This window comes from Piliocolobus tephrosceles, chromosome 12, assembly GCF_002776525.5.
Source record: "Piliocolobus tephrosceles isolate RC106 chromosome 12, ASM277652v3, whole genome shotgun sequence".
NCBI classification, from domain to species: Eukaryota; Metazoa; Chordata; class Mammalia; order Primates; family Cercopithecidae; genus Piliocolobus; species Piliocolobus tephrosceles.
In genome coordinates, this window is record NC_045445.1 from 46,978,615 (window position 1) to 46,995,139 (window position 16,525).

The window sequence follows — 16,525 nt, forward strand, 5'->3', positions numbered from 1 at the left end:
CCAGGTTTGAGTGATTCTCCTGCCTCAGCCGAGGCCTCCTGAGTAGCTGGGATTACAAGCTCCTGCCACCACGTCCAGCTAATCTTTGTATTTTTAGTAGAGACAGGTTTCACCATGTTGGCCAGGCTAGTCTCGAACTCCTGACCTCAAGTGATCTGCCCGCCTCAGCCTCCCAAAGTGCTGGGATTACAGGCGTGAACCACCATGCTCGACTAAAGGGGCTTTTAGGCTAAAGGGGCTTTTAAATTACAAATCAATTTCTTTAGTGATTCTAGAACTATTCAGGTTATCTAGTTAATCTTTGATGAATGTGTGGTTTTTAAAGAGTTGGCCCATTTTTTATGTTGTTAAATTTGTGAGTATAAAGTTGTTCATAGTATTCCATTATTGTCCTTTTAATGGTTGTAGGGGTATTCCTGTTTCATTTCTGATATTAGTGGTTTGTGTCTTTCTTTTATCAATTTTATCGATCTCTTCCCAAAGAGCCAGCTTTTGTTTAATTAATTATTCTCTATTCTTTTCATGTTTTCAATTTCACTGATATCTACTCTATTATTTTCTTCCTTCTGATTGTACTGCATTCATTTTGCTCTTTTTCTACTTTGTTGAGGTGTGAACTCAGACTATTGATTTGAGACTTTTCTTATTTTTTAACGTACACATTTAGTGCTATAAATACCCCACTCAACACTTCCTTAACTGTGACCTACATACTATGTTATATTGTGATTTCATTCAGCTCTATATACTTCTTAAATTCCCTTTGTGAATCCCTCTTTTACTAATTTATCATTTAGAAGTGTGTTTAATTTCCAAGTGTTTGAAGATTTTCTGTTTTTTCTGTATTTATCGCTACTTTGATCCCATTGTGGTATTAGAATATGCTTTGTATGATTTTAGTTCTTTTATATGTATTTAGGTTTGTTTTGTGGGTGAGTATACAGTCTGTCTTGATGAATGTTCCATGGACATTTGAAAATTGTGTTTTCTGCTGTAGGGTGGAAAGTTCTATATCTGTAAATTAGATTCTGTTGCTTCACTGTAATTTCAGATTCTGTATTATTGGAGTCTTTCTGTCTAGTAGTTCTTTCAGTTGTGGAGAGTGGCTTTTTGAAATCTCCGCCTTTAATTGTGGATTTCTCTATTTCTCCATTTAGCTCTATCAGTTTTTATTTCATGTATTTTGAGGCTTTTTTTTTTGGTCACCTACACATTTAGGATTGTTAGCCTTCCTGATGCCTTGATTCCTTTATCACTAGGTAATGTCTCTCTTTGGTTCTAGTAATTTTCTTTGCTCTGTAGTCCACTTTATCTGATATTAATATAGCCATTTCTTTTTAAAAAATGAAGCTTGCATTCTTTCCATTCTTTTACTTTCAAACTACGTATTAATATATCCTTGTATTTGAAGTGAATTTCTTATAGACAGTATATTGTTGGATCATTTTTTATTCACTGTATTTTATTGGTATGTTTAGCACATTTATATTTAAGGTAACTATTCATATGTTAGAGCTTAAATCTGCCATTTTATTTGTTGCTTCTGATTTTTGTTCTTCTCTTTCTTTTTTTTACTCTGCTGTCGGTTGTTTGAATATTTTTGGGGGGTTTCATCTTGTTCTGTTTATAGTGTTTTTAAGTACATTATTTTGTATAGTTTTATTACTGGTTGCTCTAGGTATTCCAGATACATGCATTACTTACAACAGTGTAGTCATACCACTACACTGTGTGGGTGAAGTACAGAAACCTTAATTCCATTTAATTCCTTTTACCCTTCTTAGCTTTTAAGTATGGTTGTCTCAGCCATTTCTTCTGTGTACATTGAATATCACATCACATGGGGTTATAATTTTTACTTCAGCCATCAAATGATTTAAGAAACGAGAAGTAGAATAGTATATTTACCCTTGTCTATACTCATTTTGATATTCCTTCCTTTATATCAGGGGTCCTCAACCCCTGGGCCAAAGACCAGTACTGATCTGTAGCCTGTTAGGAACCGGACCACACAACAAGAGGCGAGCAGCAGGTGAGCGTGCATTAATTACTGCCTGAGCCCTGCCTCCTGTCAGATCAGACATTAGATTCTCATAGGAGCGTGAACCCTATAGTAAACTGCACATGCAAGGGATCTAGGTTATGCACTCCTGATGAGACTCTAACGCCTGATGATCCTCCCGCAGGCCCCTCCCACCGTCTGTGGAAAAATTGTCTTCCACAAAACCAGTTCCTGGTGCCAAAAAGGTTGGGGATCGCTGTTTTATATGATGTTCCAAGTCTTCTGTTTTCATTTCTTTTCTGTTTAATCTTCAAGAGTAGGTTTGCTAGCAACAAATTATCTTGATTTGACTTTGTGTGAGAATATCTTTACCTCCCCCTTCATTTCTGAAGGACATTTTCACCAGATACAGAAGTCATTGTTGACACTTTATTTTTCATTCAGTGCTTGGTTTTAGATGAGAAATCTGCTGTCATCTAAACTGATATTCCTTTTTAAGTAATGCATTTTTTTCTTTCTGGTTGCTTTCAAGATTTTTTTTCTTTGTCTTTAGTTTTCAGAAGTTTAATTATTTTGTGTCTTAGTGTGGATTTGAGTTATTCTGTTTTGAGTTTGTCCAGCTTCTTGAATCTATGGGTTTATATCTTTTGACAAACTTTGAGAGTTTTCAATCTTTTTTTTTTTTAATATGTTTTGCAGTCCCATTCTCTCTTTCCTCTCTTTCTGGAACTCTTATCATACAAATGTTACTTCTTTTATTATTGTCCTCCAAGTCCTTGAGACTTTTTTCATTTGTTTCTGCAAAGTTTTTCTTTGTTTTTCTGTAAATTCTATTTGTCTGTCATCAAGTTTTCTTATTCTATCCTCTGTTGACTGCATTCTCTTATCAAACTCCTTAGGTGAGCTTGTTATTTCAGTTATTTTACATTTCAGTTCTATATCTTTCATTTGGTTGTTTTTCATAATTTCTACTTATTTGCTGAGATTTCTATTTTTTCATTTGTTTTAAGAAAATTTGAAACGGCTTGTTTGAGCCTTTTTTTGATGGTTGCTTTAAAATTCTTTTCAGATAATTCCAATATCTGATACCTCTCAGTGTTGGCATCTGTTGTCTTTCCTCTTTCAAGTCGTGGGTTTTCTGGATTTTGATATGATGGGTAATTTTTAAAATTTTATCTTGGACATTTTGTCTATTATGTTAGGAAAGTCTAGGTCCTATTTTCATCTTTTTTTTTTTTTTTCATCAAGCATCTCTTTATTGACATGTAGTACAAGGGGTGGGTGTGTTTGTATGTTCAGCTTCCCACTGGACCTTACCCACACCACTCCAGCAAAAGTGGAGCACTTACTCACATGCTGTCTCAAGGCAGATGGGTGGTTTGGAAACTCTGCTTCCCGCTTAGCCTCACTGACTCATCGCTCATGAAAGGTGAACATTGCATGCTACCACTTTATTGCCAGTAAGTGGAGATGTAAGCTCAGCTCCCAGCTGGGCCCTGGAGCCCCCAGATCAAGGGGAAGTGGAGGACTAACTCACACTGCTTAGTTGCTGCAGGTGGAGGCCGAATTTCAGCTTCCTGTTGGCCCCACTGACATAAGGGGAGGGAAGAAGCATGAATGTCAACTACTCTGTTTCATATTACTTCATTCAGCCTCCTTGGTTGGTATGAAGGCTTAGCTCTCTACTGGGCCCAGCTGACACAGGCTCATGGGAGAAGGGGGACAAAGTACTGACTAGGCATTCTTTGCCCTACCTCATTTAGTCTTGGCTTTGCCAGTGGATGTGGAGGTCAAGCTTCTCATTGGGTATTGCTGACCCCATGGATGGTACGAAGTGGGATCCCTACAGGTCCTAATTTGAATTACCTTGTTCAGTTGTAATGATGCTGGGTGGGTATAGAGATTCAGCTCCCCACTGGGTCTCTCTGACATCAGAGGCAAGAGATGAAGCCTAATGGTGACTAAACCCTGCCTCTTCTGCCTCATTGAGCCTTGTTGCTACTGGGTAGGAATTTAGGTTCAACTTGTCATTGGATCCAACAGAAAGAACCCTGGTGGAGGAACTGGAATTGTGCCTGTGTCTTCCAGTTAGGGAATTGATGATTACCTTCCCACTGAGCCCTGCTGACACTGCCCCAGCAGAGGAATCAGCATTGATTGGCTCTGCTGGCCAAGGGATCAAAGATTAGCTAGTTACTGAGCCTTTTTTGATACCACTTGGCAGGGGAATCAGAGTTCTGCATGGTTCTGCCCAGTGGGGAATGCCCACTCTCTTGTGGATACTACTCGGACAGGGAATGGGTCACTTTGACTAAGAACTGGGGGAGAGAGAATCCTATCTCCTTAGCTATGCCTACCCAGAAAGGAGCTTCTGTCATGCTGAGCTGGGATGAGGGGAAGAGAAAGAGCGGATTATGGCACAGACTTTAGCTATTCTTGCTGTGATTTAGTAGGTTTCTTAATAAATCTGTATTTACTATATTCCTCTAGGATAATTTCAAGTGACTTTGAGGGTTTTTTTTTTTAAATCATCATTACCAGTTATGTTTGTTTTCTTGGGGAGCAGGTACGGGAAACTCCTTACATGCTGTTTTCTTCTCAGAGTCCTCCTGAGTTCATTTTAAAAATCTGATCACACTTTTTAAAGTATGATTATTAGATCATCCTGCATCCTTTTATGTTTTAGTGTAGTAGCAACTCCTGTGATGACATATGGTCACCTGGAGGGTCTTATAAATGAATGGAACCTTGAGCTGGAAGATCAAGAGAAGTACTTTCTTCTCCAGGCCACTCAGGTCAATGCTTGGGACCGTACATTGATTGAGAATGGTGAGATGGTAAGAAGATGTTTTCATTAATCTACCTATATTGTGCAAGTATTTACAGATGAACACAAGAACATAGACTGTGTTTTGTGGTTTTCTTTGTTGTTGTTGTTTTGTTTACGGTTTTGTTTTTTGAGACAGGGTCTTGCTGTATCACCTAGGCTGGAGCACAGTGGTGCAATCACAGCTCACTGCAGCCTCAATCTCCCTGGCTCAAGCAATCCTCCTACCTCAGCCTCCTAAGTAGCTGGGACCACAGGGGCACACCAGCATCCCCAGCTAATGATGTGTGTGTTTTTTCAGTAGAGATAGGGTCTCACTGCATTGCCCAGTCTGATCTCAAACTCCTAGGCTCAAGTGATCTTCCTGCCTTAGCCTCGCAAAGTGCTGGGATTATAGGCATGAGCCACCATACCCAGCCCTGTGGTTAATTTTCTATTCCAATATTGGTGAGCAGTTCAAAATATATCCCTTAGGTAATAAGTGCCCTGAATAAAAGGAAATCTGTCATATTTGAAGTGTATTTGAGAAAATTAATATTGCTCTAAAATTGTTATATAAATTCACATACTTATATTGTTGTATTCATATTTCTCTTTATAGATTAGTATTTTACATGGAGAAGTGAACAAAGTGAAACTGGATCAGAAAAGGTAGAACCTTAGATTTCCTTGGTTGAAAGATTAAAGACCTATCTTTTTATTCAGTGTTTTTTTTCCTTCTGTAGTTTGTTAACTCTTTTCTTTTTGTCACTCCAAATTCCTTTCATCAGCCCTTTTATTAACTTATTTTATTCAGGTTGGAACAAGAATTGGATTTTATCCTGTCAGAGCAGCAGGAACTAGAATTTCTGTTGACTTATTTAGAGGAGGCTACGAGCAACCAGAGTGGACTTCATTATCTGCAGGATGCAGATGAGGAGCGTGTGAAGACGTAAGTAACTGAATAAAGATTGAAGAATGGGGCAGGACTTACATATTACGAGAGCATTCCAGGAACAGAGGGGAAAAGTCGAATTGGAAGGCAAAGAATACAAATTGGTAGAAAGGGACAAGCTTTTGTAGTTGACATTTATCAATTTGTTTATTTTCTGCTTATCTTTTCTGGATGCTTGTAAATGAGGAAATCATTCTGGCAATTTTGTTTTATAGCATTTTGTTTATTGTTATTACTGTCAACCTTATGCATGTTCACTGTAAAGGTTTTGTATTTGTCAAATTTGTTCTTAAATTAGAAGTACAAATTTTATGTGTGTGGTGTCATGGTATTGTGGGATATTTGTGGTCTCCTCTTTATGTTGATTCTGCTAAAACTAATGTTCATGCGATTGCTTTAGTGATAAATCATTTGCTATTTTAAAGGCAATTTGTTAATCTGGAGGCAAACTGTATAGCTTTCAAAAATGGAGTGATTTTGTCAGTGTATTAGGAGGGCTATATTTTATTTGTGAACTCTTCAGTCTTTACCTTCTGTCAATACAGTGCCAATGTTCCCAAAGTAACTTTATTTCTCTGGAACTGAGGTTTGGTAGTCCGTCAGTTTATTAAGTATTAGAATTTGTATGAATGAACAACATAATCTAGACTGAGACTAAATTGGACACATTTTATCAATGATTTATTATGAGTTAAGACTGGGCCTATTTTTAACATGCTTGCAAGTTAACTTTTTTGTAGGAGCATTAAATGTGGTAAGTACAACTAATCTGTATTAACCTAAACCAGTTTCTGCTTTTGTATTTCAACCTTTGTGAATTTTTCTTTTCTTTGTATTGCTTTCTATGCATTCTATCATTTTTTTGAAACATATAGAGTTACATTTTTGGCCATAAGATCCTAACTGTAGTTTGAAGAAATCTTCATGACATTAGTTCCTTTCCAGTTGCTCTTTTGTAGTTATATATATACATATATATATATATTCAAGATGAAGTCTTGCTCTGTCGCCCAGGCTGGAGTGCAGTGGCACGATCTTGGCTCACTGCAACCTCTGCCTCCTGGGTTCAAGCGATTCTTCTGCCTCAGCCTCCTGAGTAGCTGGGATTACAGGCACGTGCCACCACGTCCAGCTAATTTTTTGTATTTTTAGTAGAGATGGGGTTTCACCATGTTGGCCAGGCTGGTCTCGAACTCCTGACTTCATAATCCACTCTCCTCGGCCTCCCAAAGTGCTGGGATTACAGGCATGAGCCACCACACCCGGCCCAGATTTATATTGTGATGAAATATCTACCAGAATCTTCAACAATCTAGGCAACCAATTCTATGGCCTAAGTACTCTAAGTACTATGCCATAGAAAGGCAGTAGATAGTTGTTACCTACAAATCTAATTGACTCTTTAAATCTTTATACACATTAAGGTTGAAAAATCCTCTGGCCACTTTAATTCTTATAAACATATTTATTGACTGGGTCGTGTGTGTGTGTGTGTGTGTGTGTGTGTGTGTGTGTGTGTAGTTTGTGTGGAAATCTTGAGAATTTAGGCAACTAACTTGTGAACTTAGCAGATTTGTCTATCTTTGATTATTGTGAAGCTCATTTCTCAAAACATCTTTTTTGCCTGATGGAGTATATTTATATGAGGTTTTATTTTGAAAATTTGTGTATTCAAGATCATTGAAGACATCTCAGCATTTATTGAATATTGCCAAACCCTAAATAACTTCTCTTTTGTATGTAAATGTCCTTTAGGTGTATTTTGATACCTTAAAGGATTCCTTTGCTCTACAGATTCCCAGGGTATTCACTTGGAGGATAAATAGGTGATAATAAAAATGGCAAAGTAGATAAAAGCCTTCTCATTTGGAGTCTTTTTAGAATATGGTAATAATAAGGTCACAAATGCTGCATCCATGAAAATATATCAGTGGTCATAATTGAACTCCACTGAAAAGATAGGGGAATTAGGGCAAATCTAATTAGCAGTGTCATATTTATATGTCAACAACAATAGATAGTGGAGAAAACACTTTTTGTTAATCCCTTTATTTTACTTGCCTTTTCAGTTACAGATTAGCAAAGAGTATAGATGCTCAGCTGAAACAAATGGCCCAAGATCTCAAGGATGGTGTTAATCACCTGAATACATTTGAAAGTTCTGCTGACACTACTGATCCGGTGTGTTTACTGCTTTGTGTACTTAGACAACCAAGATTTAGTATGAAATTAGCATTCAGCCAGGTATGGTGGCTCATGCCTAAAACCCGAGCACTTTGGGAGGCTGAGGCAAGAGAATTGCTTTAGGCCAAGAGTTTGAGACCAGCCTGGGCAACATAGTGAGACTCTGTCTCTATAAAAAATGAAAAAATATATCTGGGCATGGTGATACATACCTACAGTCCTACTTACTCTGGAGGCTGAGGTGAGAGGGTCACTTGAGCCCAGGAGTTGAAAGCTGCAGTGAGCTATGCTTGCACCACTGTGCTCTAGCCTGGGTGACAGAGTGAGATCCTGTCTCTAAAAAGAAATTAGCATTCGGTGGTTCCTTTAAGCTAGTCCCTTTCATCCATCTTCTATAGTGTTTCTTCTTGCCTCTAGAGATATGAAGCCCCTTGGGTGTGGTTAGTGGAGCAGGAAACATTTAGAGGCAGAAAAGGTTGTGAGCTTTTTGTGGTTATTCCCAGGATGGTGAAAATATTACTCTTCTCTAAGCTGTCATGGTTTTCTTCCTTATTCTTCACATAACTAAGTATGTACCTGTATTTATTTTTCTGTTCACATATTAGCCAGTTCATTCTTCTTTTTACATATTTGTTTACATACTCATGTAAGTGTTAGTAGGTATGCTTGTGTCTGTTAAACACAACCAGGCAATCCTTAATTTATGATTAGATTGTATTTTAACATTTGTTAGGTTGACTGTTTGAGACTTTACATTTTTCTATAGAAACTTGGTGAAATATGGTTATTAGGTTTATACCTGCCCCCATAGAATACCACTTAGCTCATAATAAATGTATTGTATCAGTGGAATTGCAGCTGAGGCTCCAGTTAGAGTTAAGGTGCTGTGAATTAATTTGGCAGTAAGAAAGAATTGGTTTTTTTTTTTTTTCTTTCTCTATACTCTGATCAAAGAGTTTATTTCCTGTACCTTCCCTGTTGTCTCAGCAGCTAAATGGAGTCCTTCTTTTCCCATTCCCACTCTGTGGCAGTAATATTAAGAGGGATCTCCCATTGTGCTATCAGTTAAATATAATTAGGAGTGAGGCCAGGATCCGGTAGGTGAAGATGAATGACATATATATAAGTGGTGATTATTCTTTAGTAAGCTCTTTGTTCAATTATATACAGACAGTTCTTTATCTACATACACATTACCATTTTTTAATTATAAAGATATAGTGTATTATAGCTGAGAAAGTATTAGAATTTTGTTTAAGTCGTTTAATCTCTCTGGGTCTTGGCTCCTTCTTTTGCAAAATGTCAAGGATAGACTAAATGATCCTAAGTCCCTTCCGGCTATAAAAATTATGCCATTCTCTACTTTGGGTGAATCTTAAGTTGAACAAAGACAAATATAAATTAGTCTGAAATTATTCATGACACCATGTCCCTGTGTTCACACAGATGATCAAGAGTTTACAAAATACAGATTTTTCTCTTAATGAAATATTAGATTACCATTGTAACTCCAAAATTGAAAATTGTTTTGTTGTAATAGAATTTTGATGCATAGGTAAATATATGCAGATTTAGACACTCAGCAGAGCTGATTTCTAGTTTCTCCATGTTGAATTAATATAAGTGGAGTGTTCTCAACCAAGTAAGTAAAAGGAGACTATAATTCTGTCTTTGTCCATTTTCTCTACTTTGCCCTGGATTGTTTTGTTTTATTTTAGTAGTGGGTAGTAAATGGTTTGAGTCTTTTTGTTTTCCTGGCAGGGGCGATTGGGATGTTTAAGATGAGTCAATTAAAGGGTAATTGCTGTTTGATTGCAGAATAAAAGAAGAAAGAGATCACTGACAGCCCTTTTTGCAGATAGCATAAATCCTTGGACAAGAAACGGGAAAAACATTTTCTGAACAATAATATTCCTGTAGATAATTTATTGTAACCAGATTAACAAAGCTTTATTACTCTGGGTCACATACTAGGGAAGAAAAATAGGAGCTATGTGTTCCAGTATTCACGGTGATGAGATTTATTTATTTTTATTCCCCCTTTTTTTGTGAGCGGCAATGGGAAAGACCACCTAATGTCTAAAAGTTTTATTAAGTAAGTTCATATTATGCACTGTGTTATTCAGTCACATTTTCTTACAAAATCCATAAGGAAAATTAAGTCATCTGTATTACCAGTACCCTGATAATATACTGGTGTATTTCTTTCTAGTCTTTTTTGCTATGCTGCTAAAAATACTTCTTTTGTTTTAAAGAGTACTGAAAACTAAATAACTTTTTGTATTCTGTCTTCACTTAACATTCTTTCATGGTCTTTCCCAAAAATTTTAACCATTCTTTGAAAACATAAGTTTTAATGGTACTACAGTGTTTCATCAGGGTTGACTTTACCATAATATACTTAATCATTTTTTGATTGGTAGAGATATTATTTCCAATCTTTAGCCAATATAAAATAGTCCAGTAATCACCACTTACATTTAGATTTGATTATCTACTCTGGATAGGCTCCTGGAAATAGAATATACTGACTGAGTCAAAAGGTATGAATATTTTAAAGCTTTTGATATGTATCATAAAAATTTACATTTTGAAAGGTTGGGTCAATTTATATTACTATTGGCTATATATGAATGTACCTATTTTTCCCACGCACTCAATAAATGAGTATGACCATTTTTAAAAAATTGCTGATTTGGTTGACAACTGGTGCTATTTTTAATTTTTTATGTGAATTCATTGTCTTGTGAAATGTGTCTTAATGTTCATTATACTGTGGTAGTCAGTTTCTTATTGAATTATAGGTATCCAATTCCTGATATTTACAAATAATTAAATTGAACCAATATATAGAGATAATGAACATTGCAAATATGAATTAGCAAAAAAAAACCCACTGAATTAGTAATTCTCAGTCCATTTCTTACCAGAAGAAATTAAAAGTCACTTCCTAACGTCAATTTCTTATGTTTATTTTTTATTTACCACCTCAGAATAATCATAATCTAAAAGTCTTATATGTGTTTTCAGCTCCACCAGATCTGCAGAATTCTGAATGCCCATATGGACTCTCTGCAGTGGATTGATCAGAATTCAGGTGGGAGTTTGCTTGTATGCCACTCTGTGTATTTATTGCAAGTAGAAAATGTGATACATGTCAGTTGTATGCTCCATGATCAAACTCATATAAAAGCTGTTGTATGGGTGTTGCTTAACTCACAGTATGTGTATTTTAGTTGTGAAAAACTGTAATTCCTTATTTTTTTTAAATGAAATACACATAGGATAAACTAGAAATTAATGAAAATAGAGGATGGATAGCAATGGGGCACATAGAGTTGGGATAGAAGCAAGACTTCTATGAATATGCCTTTTTATACAGTTTTGACTTGGGGACCATATAAATGTTTTACATACCAAAAAATTAGAATTAAGTAAAAAATAATGGGAAGGAAGACAAATACTAAAATTGAATACATACTGAAACTAAACAAACTTACATAACTAATTTATAATGATCACCCAGTTCAGATAACTTTTGAACATAGTGTTCTTGATGATGCATCCTTCTAGGATGTCATCTTAAGGATATAAGGAACATCAAGGAAATTTTAAACTTTCTCTTGATAGGTTTATTATTAGTTTCAGAATTATAATGCCAGTATTACTACCATTTCACATATATTGAGAAATAAAGCAAAGCATATTAGTGATAATAGAAGTCAAGATTTTCATTGAAAGTCAAAGAGATAGAAGTTATTTTTCCTCTTCTTTTGTATTTGCATTATAAATTTGATGTAAGATATCAGTAATTAATTCCTGTTCCTTTGTTCTGTACACAGAAATGGCCTAGAAGCAATGACAGACATACCCCAGTGGCCATGAGCACACCTAGAAGCTAGATCTTGGTTTCTAAATGCCATTCTCACTGAAAGGAACCAAGTCTTCTTGGGGAACTGTCTAACAAGTCTTCTTGGGAACTGTCTAATCTCATGCCTCAGGCTGGGAAAGTACAGAGTGAGCTTGGGACTTCTTGTGCAAGAAAGCAATCATTGTTAAGTGACTAATAAGGTTATATCAGGCCACAAGATTGTGCTGGAAGGGACTCCCACTGGCCACATTAAGACGGTTTGAACATCAAAAAGAATAGTAATAGTAACATTATAATAGATTGAGGGAAAATAAAATCTCATGAATCTATAATGATACTCCAAAAAACAAAGGAAGTACAGGAGAAAGTCTACAGAAGCATGCCAGCTAATTATTAAAAGGAATGATAAAATTAGAAAACTACTATTAATAAAACTTTAAACAGAACACTTTCATTAAGCTCACCCTCATCTTGAACACCCTGCCTCATTTGTAAAATGTTCAAACTGTCATTTCTTGGCAGAAAAATATGATAGCAGAAAATGGACCAAATACAGTCTGTAAGTTGCTGAGTTAATTTTTTCAAAACAGCTTTATTGAGGCATAATTTACATACCATAAAGTTCACCCATTTTAATTGTACAATTCAATGAGGAAAAGAGCCATTTTGCAACCCCAGCACAATAACTGATTCAGGCAAGGATCATCAATGAATGCTAAAACCATTGAGTTTAAGATTGTTGGAGAACAGGATGTTTATGTGGTCTCAAAAATATCACTCTGTAGATCACTGAAAAATTACGAAGGACAAAATGTGCCTTTACAATAGCTACCTAACATGTACCACTTTAATGAAGTGATCAAACTTAGCCTCTCCAATAGTAGGATAACTTGACTTTATGTGCCCCTTGATCTGACATGATAAGGAGTATACAATATCATTTATGTAGTAGTCTTATCAAAAATGTTTAAGTTGAATCTAATCATAAGAAAATAATCAGATATTCCGCATGTGAGACATTCTGAAAGATGATGTAGTATTCTTACCCAAAATGTTTAACTTGAATCTGATCTCTAGAAAATAATCAGACATTCTATGTGTGAGACATTCTGAAAGATAATTGGCTTAGATTCTTCAAAAAGTTTGTTATGAGAAAAAAAATTTGAAACAAACAAACAAAAATAAGTGGATAGTCTTAGATTAAAAGAGTCATAACATTCAAGTCTGCCTTGTTAACCTTGATTAGGTACTGATCAAAACTAAAAAGATATTGTTTAGAATATTGGGGGATTGAATATGGACTGTATATTAAATGATATTAAGGAATTGTTTATTTTACTAGATGTGATAGTTATTATGATTATGTAGGAAAAGATCCTTATTCTTAGAAGATTCAGGCTATGTTATTTAGAGAATTCTCATGTCTGTAGTTTACTTTCAGCAAAAATTTGCCAAGAGAAAGATTTAGCAATTTGTGGCAAAATGTTAACAGTGGGTTAATCTAGGTAAAAGGCATTCATGTTTGTGTTTTTTACTATTCTCTCAACTTTCCTATGGACTTAACAATTGGGGGGCAGAAATCATTTTTATAGACTTTGCCTAAATATGGAATATAATGAAGCCTAGGGAATTAAGACAAATAGGAGCTGGTTAACCAGAGTTACTACTTTTAAAGACGTGGCCTTAAAATAATACAAATTTTATTATTTGGCATTCTAGATTTTTCATTTTCTGCATTAATAGAGGTCATCAACCATGAACTTCTTCAGCTTCTTTACCTTTCAGACATACCTATATCATCATTCAGCTTTACTTCCTTCTCTCCTGTGTTAAGGAAAAAATATTCTATCCATTTTGAAACTGTTTTGAATTATCAAAGGGAGGTTAAATTCTATATCACTTTAATATTTTTAAAAACTACCTGATGGGGAGAGGTTTCTAAGTCAGATAGATATGGGTTCAAGTCAAGGCATTACCACTTAATTATTGTGTGACCTTAATTGTTACTTAATCTCTCTGAGTCTGTATCTTCATTTTTAAAATCAGGGATAATATATACCTGTTAGGGGTTCTGTAAGGATTAAAAGAAGCAATGTCAGTAAATGGTAGTGGCAGAACTGTTTGCTGATTATCAGAATTTACTATGTTTATGAGGGCAGGTAAGAGAAAAGAAGGGTCATGTGATTCAAAAGGTAGCTATTAAATTGAATCTAGAGAAGGCAGTTCCAGGTAGATTATCACCAAAAACCACGTACCTAGACTTATCTAGGCAAGTTATAAGAACTGCTGAGATGTGAGAGTGTCAGTAACTAGAAAACACTGAGGAATGAGATTAAACAATGCTTGGCTTAGTTGTCTTCCTGTCGCATGTTTTTCTACAGTGATCAGTGCTTCTTGGGTAGAGTTGAGGAAGGTGTTCAAAAGTAATTTGGGCTGTAGAGAAAAAGTTTAGTGAATTTTTTCTCTTGGCAGGGATTCTCTTTATCATAAATGAAATCTCAAGGCTTTCAGCTAGTGTTTCCTTAATAAAATTAAGATTGTTAGCATTGAAAGGGACTTACTTTATTTAAATGGAGAAACTGTGGCTCAGAGAGGTTGAATGACTTCTTTAAGAACACAAAGCTAATTAATGGTAGAGCTAGGACCAGGATCCAGACTTCCTTATTATCAGAATGGTGTTCTTTCTTCTGGTATGCTCTTAAAACAACTGTAATGTAGGACCACTGAACATAAAAACAAATCTTAGTCATGTACCTAATAGTAGAGGACAAAGGTTATCAAAGTATGATAGTACTTTGGATAGGATATAAGTTCTAGGTATCTGGGGAAAGTTCTAAGTCAACACAGGATAAAAAGAGAAAAACAATGAAGAGTAATGATTACTTGGAATTACTTTTTTGCTAAAAATTCATTTGAGCTGGAGAGGCGATGAGATTTCATATTGGTTCTCAACTGAGACAAAGGAGGCCATGATAAAGAATGAGAAAAAAAGCCTGGTATTTCTTGACTCTGTGGGCTTCTGTTTGTCATTCCCACCCAAGGAGCCTTTCTTTTTCATATCAGGAAATGACAAGATGAAGAAATTGAGAGTGGCAGGGTTTAATTTTGCTGTCTTAACAGAGGTTGTTTTTTGTTATTTTATTTTGTTTTTTAGTAGTTAATTGGATCATTTATGCTAAAATGATCTGTGGACTGAAAAGTTTTAAGAGTAAGCTCAATGAATCCATTTATTCCTACTCAAATAATAGTTATAGAAAAAATAATAGATGTGTTATTTTAACAATACAAATATAGTTTTTTACTAAAGAGAAATCTTCAACTTGTATATAGTCAAATCTTTATTTTAAAAGGATTCTGGGAAATGTTTTGATAATTTAATATCTTTAATTTTAATACACATTTTTTCCATCATAAAACATGACAACTGTTGCACTAAGAGTATCGCATATTTAACTAAAAAGTTGGCTCTTTAAAAGTGGTTTGGAGGCTGGGCACTGTCTCTCATGTCTGCAATCCCAGCACTTCAGCGATCCCAGGATGGATCGCTTAAGCCCAGGGATTCGAAACCAGCCTGGGCAACAAAGTGAGACCTCATCTCTTAAAAGAAAAAAATAGCTGGGTGTGGTAGCACACACCTGCGGTTCCAGCTACTTGGGAGACTGAGGTAGGAGGTTTGAGCTTGGGAGTTTGAGGCTTCAGTGAGCCATGATTGCATCACTACACCCCAGCCTCAGTGGCAGTGAGACTGTGTTTAAAAGAAAACGTGGTTTGGAAATGAAACATTGCACTTTAAATATGTTAAAATATTACATAAAAGTCCAGTCAACTTTTCAACATCCATGAATAAGTTACAGAGAACCAGGCCCCTTTCTTTCTCTAATTTATATGATGGGTTAGATAAGTGATGGGACTCAACTAGAAAGGTGTCAAAGTACTAGATAATTGAATTAAGGAGTGTCTGAACATTTGTAGGCAATGACCAATTTTTACATTTGATATTTCCCTCCTTTGTTTAACATTAACTATGCCTTTTTTTCTCCCGATCAGTCTAGATAATTGGGAGTTAGTAGTAACTATAGTCAAATACCAGTTTCCCCTCTTGTTATTCTCTTTGTAAAAATTTACAACATTATTTTGAGGTTGACTTGATGGCAATGCTGCAGTCACACATCTGTCTTCTGAGTTGGTAGTCACTGAAACTGCAGCAACTCCAGTTCTTCTGGGACCACTTATGACAGAATTGGCAATCCATCTGAGCCAATTTGTTACTAGTTTTAAGTATATGGTGCTACTTCTCTTAGGCGACATGGGGTGAGGGATAGGCATTTTCTGTTTCTTCATATACCAAACCATAATCATGTCTGGTAATATTTATCAAACACCCCAATAAAGGAGTGGGCAATGGAAAAATATTATACTGTAATTATTTGAAAGTTCACTGAGTATTTTCATGGCATTTTACTTCTTTCATAAAGTATCCCAAAGCTTCAAGATGAAAATATATTTAATCCATAATTATTGCAGTCTCTTAAGGAATAGAACTGCATAATTATTTAATAGCTGTTCACAACATTTAGGCTGCTGTTTAGGGCAGAGTTACTCCTTACTATAAGCACCATAAGGGATTTTGTAATATTTCCAAAATACAATCCCATTAGTACGAAGCTGAATGACTATGAACACCTTATTTTTTTTTTTTTTTATGTA

At 35.5% G+C, this 16,525-nt stretch overlaps 1 protein-coding gene across 1 annotated transcript in view; it reads left to right on the forward strand.

The window, feature by feature from the left end:
- Window positions 1-16,525, forward strand: part of NUP62CL (nucleoporin 62 C-terminal like) — an 85,784-nt gene that overhangs the window by 48,274 nt on the left and 20,985 nt on the right. The window contains exons 4-7 of the mRNA XM_023203052.1: window positions 4,689-4,839; window positions 5,431-5,480; window positions 5,626-5,760; window positions 10,978-11,044. Of these exons, the coding sequence (XP_023058820.1) occupies window positions 4,689-4,839; window positions 5,431-5,480; window positions 5,626-5,760; window positions 10,978-11,002 (361 nt within the window). The 3' untranslated portion in view covers window positions 11,003-11,044. The remainder of the gene's footprint in view (window positions 1-4,688; window positions 4,840-5,430; window positions 5,481-5,625; window positions 5,761-10,977; window positions 11,045-16,525) is intronic.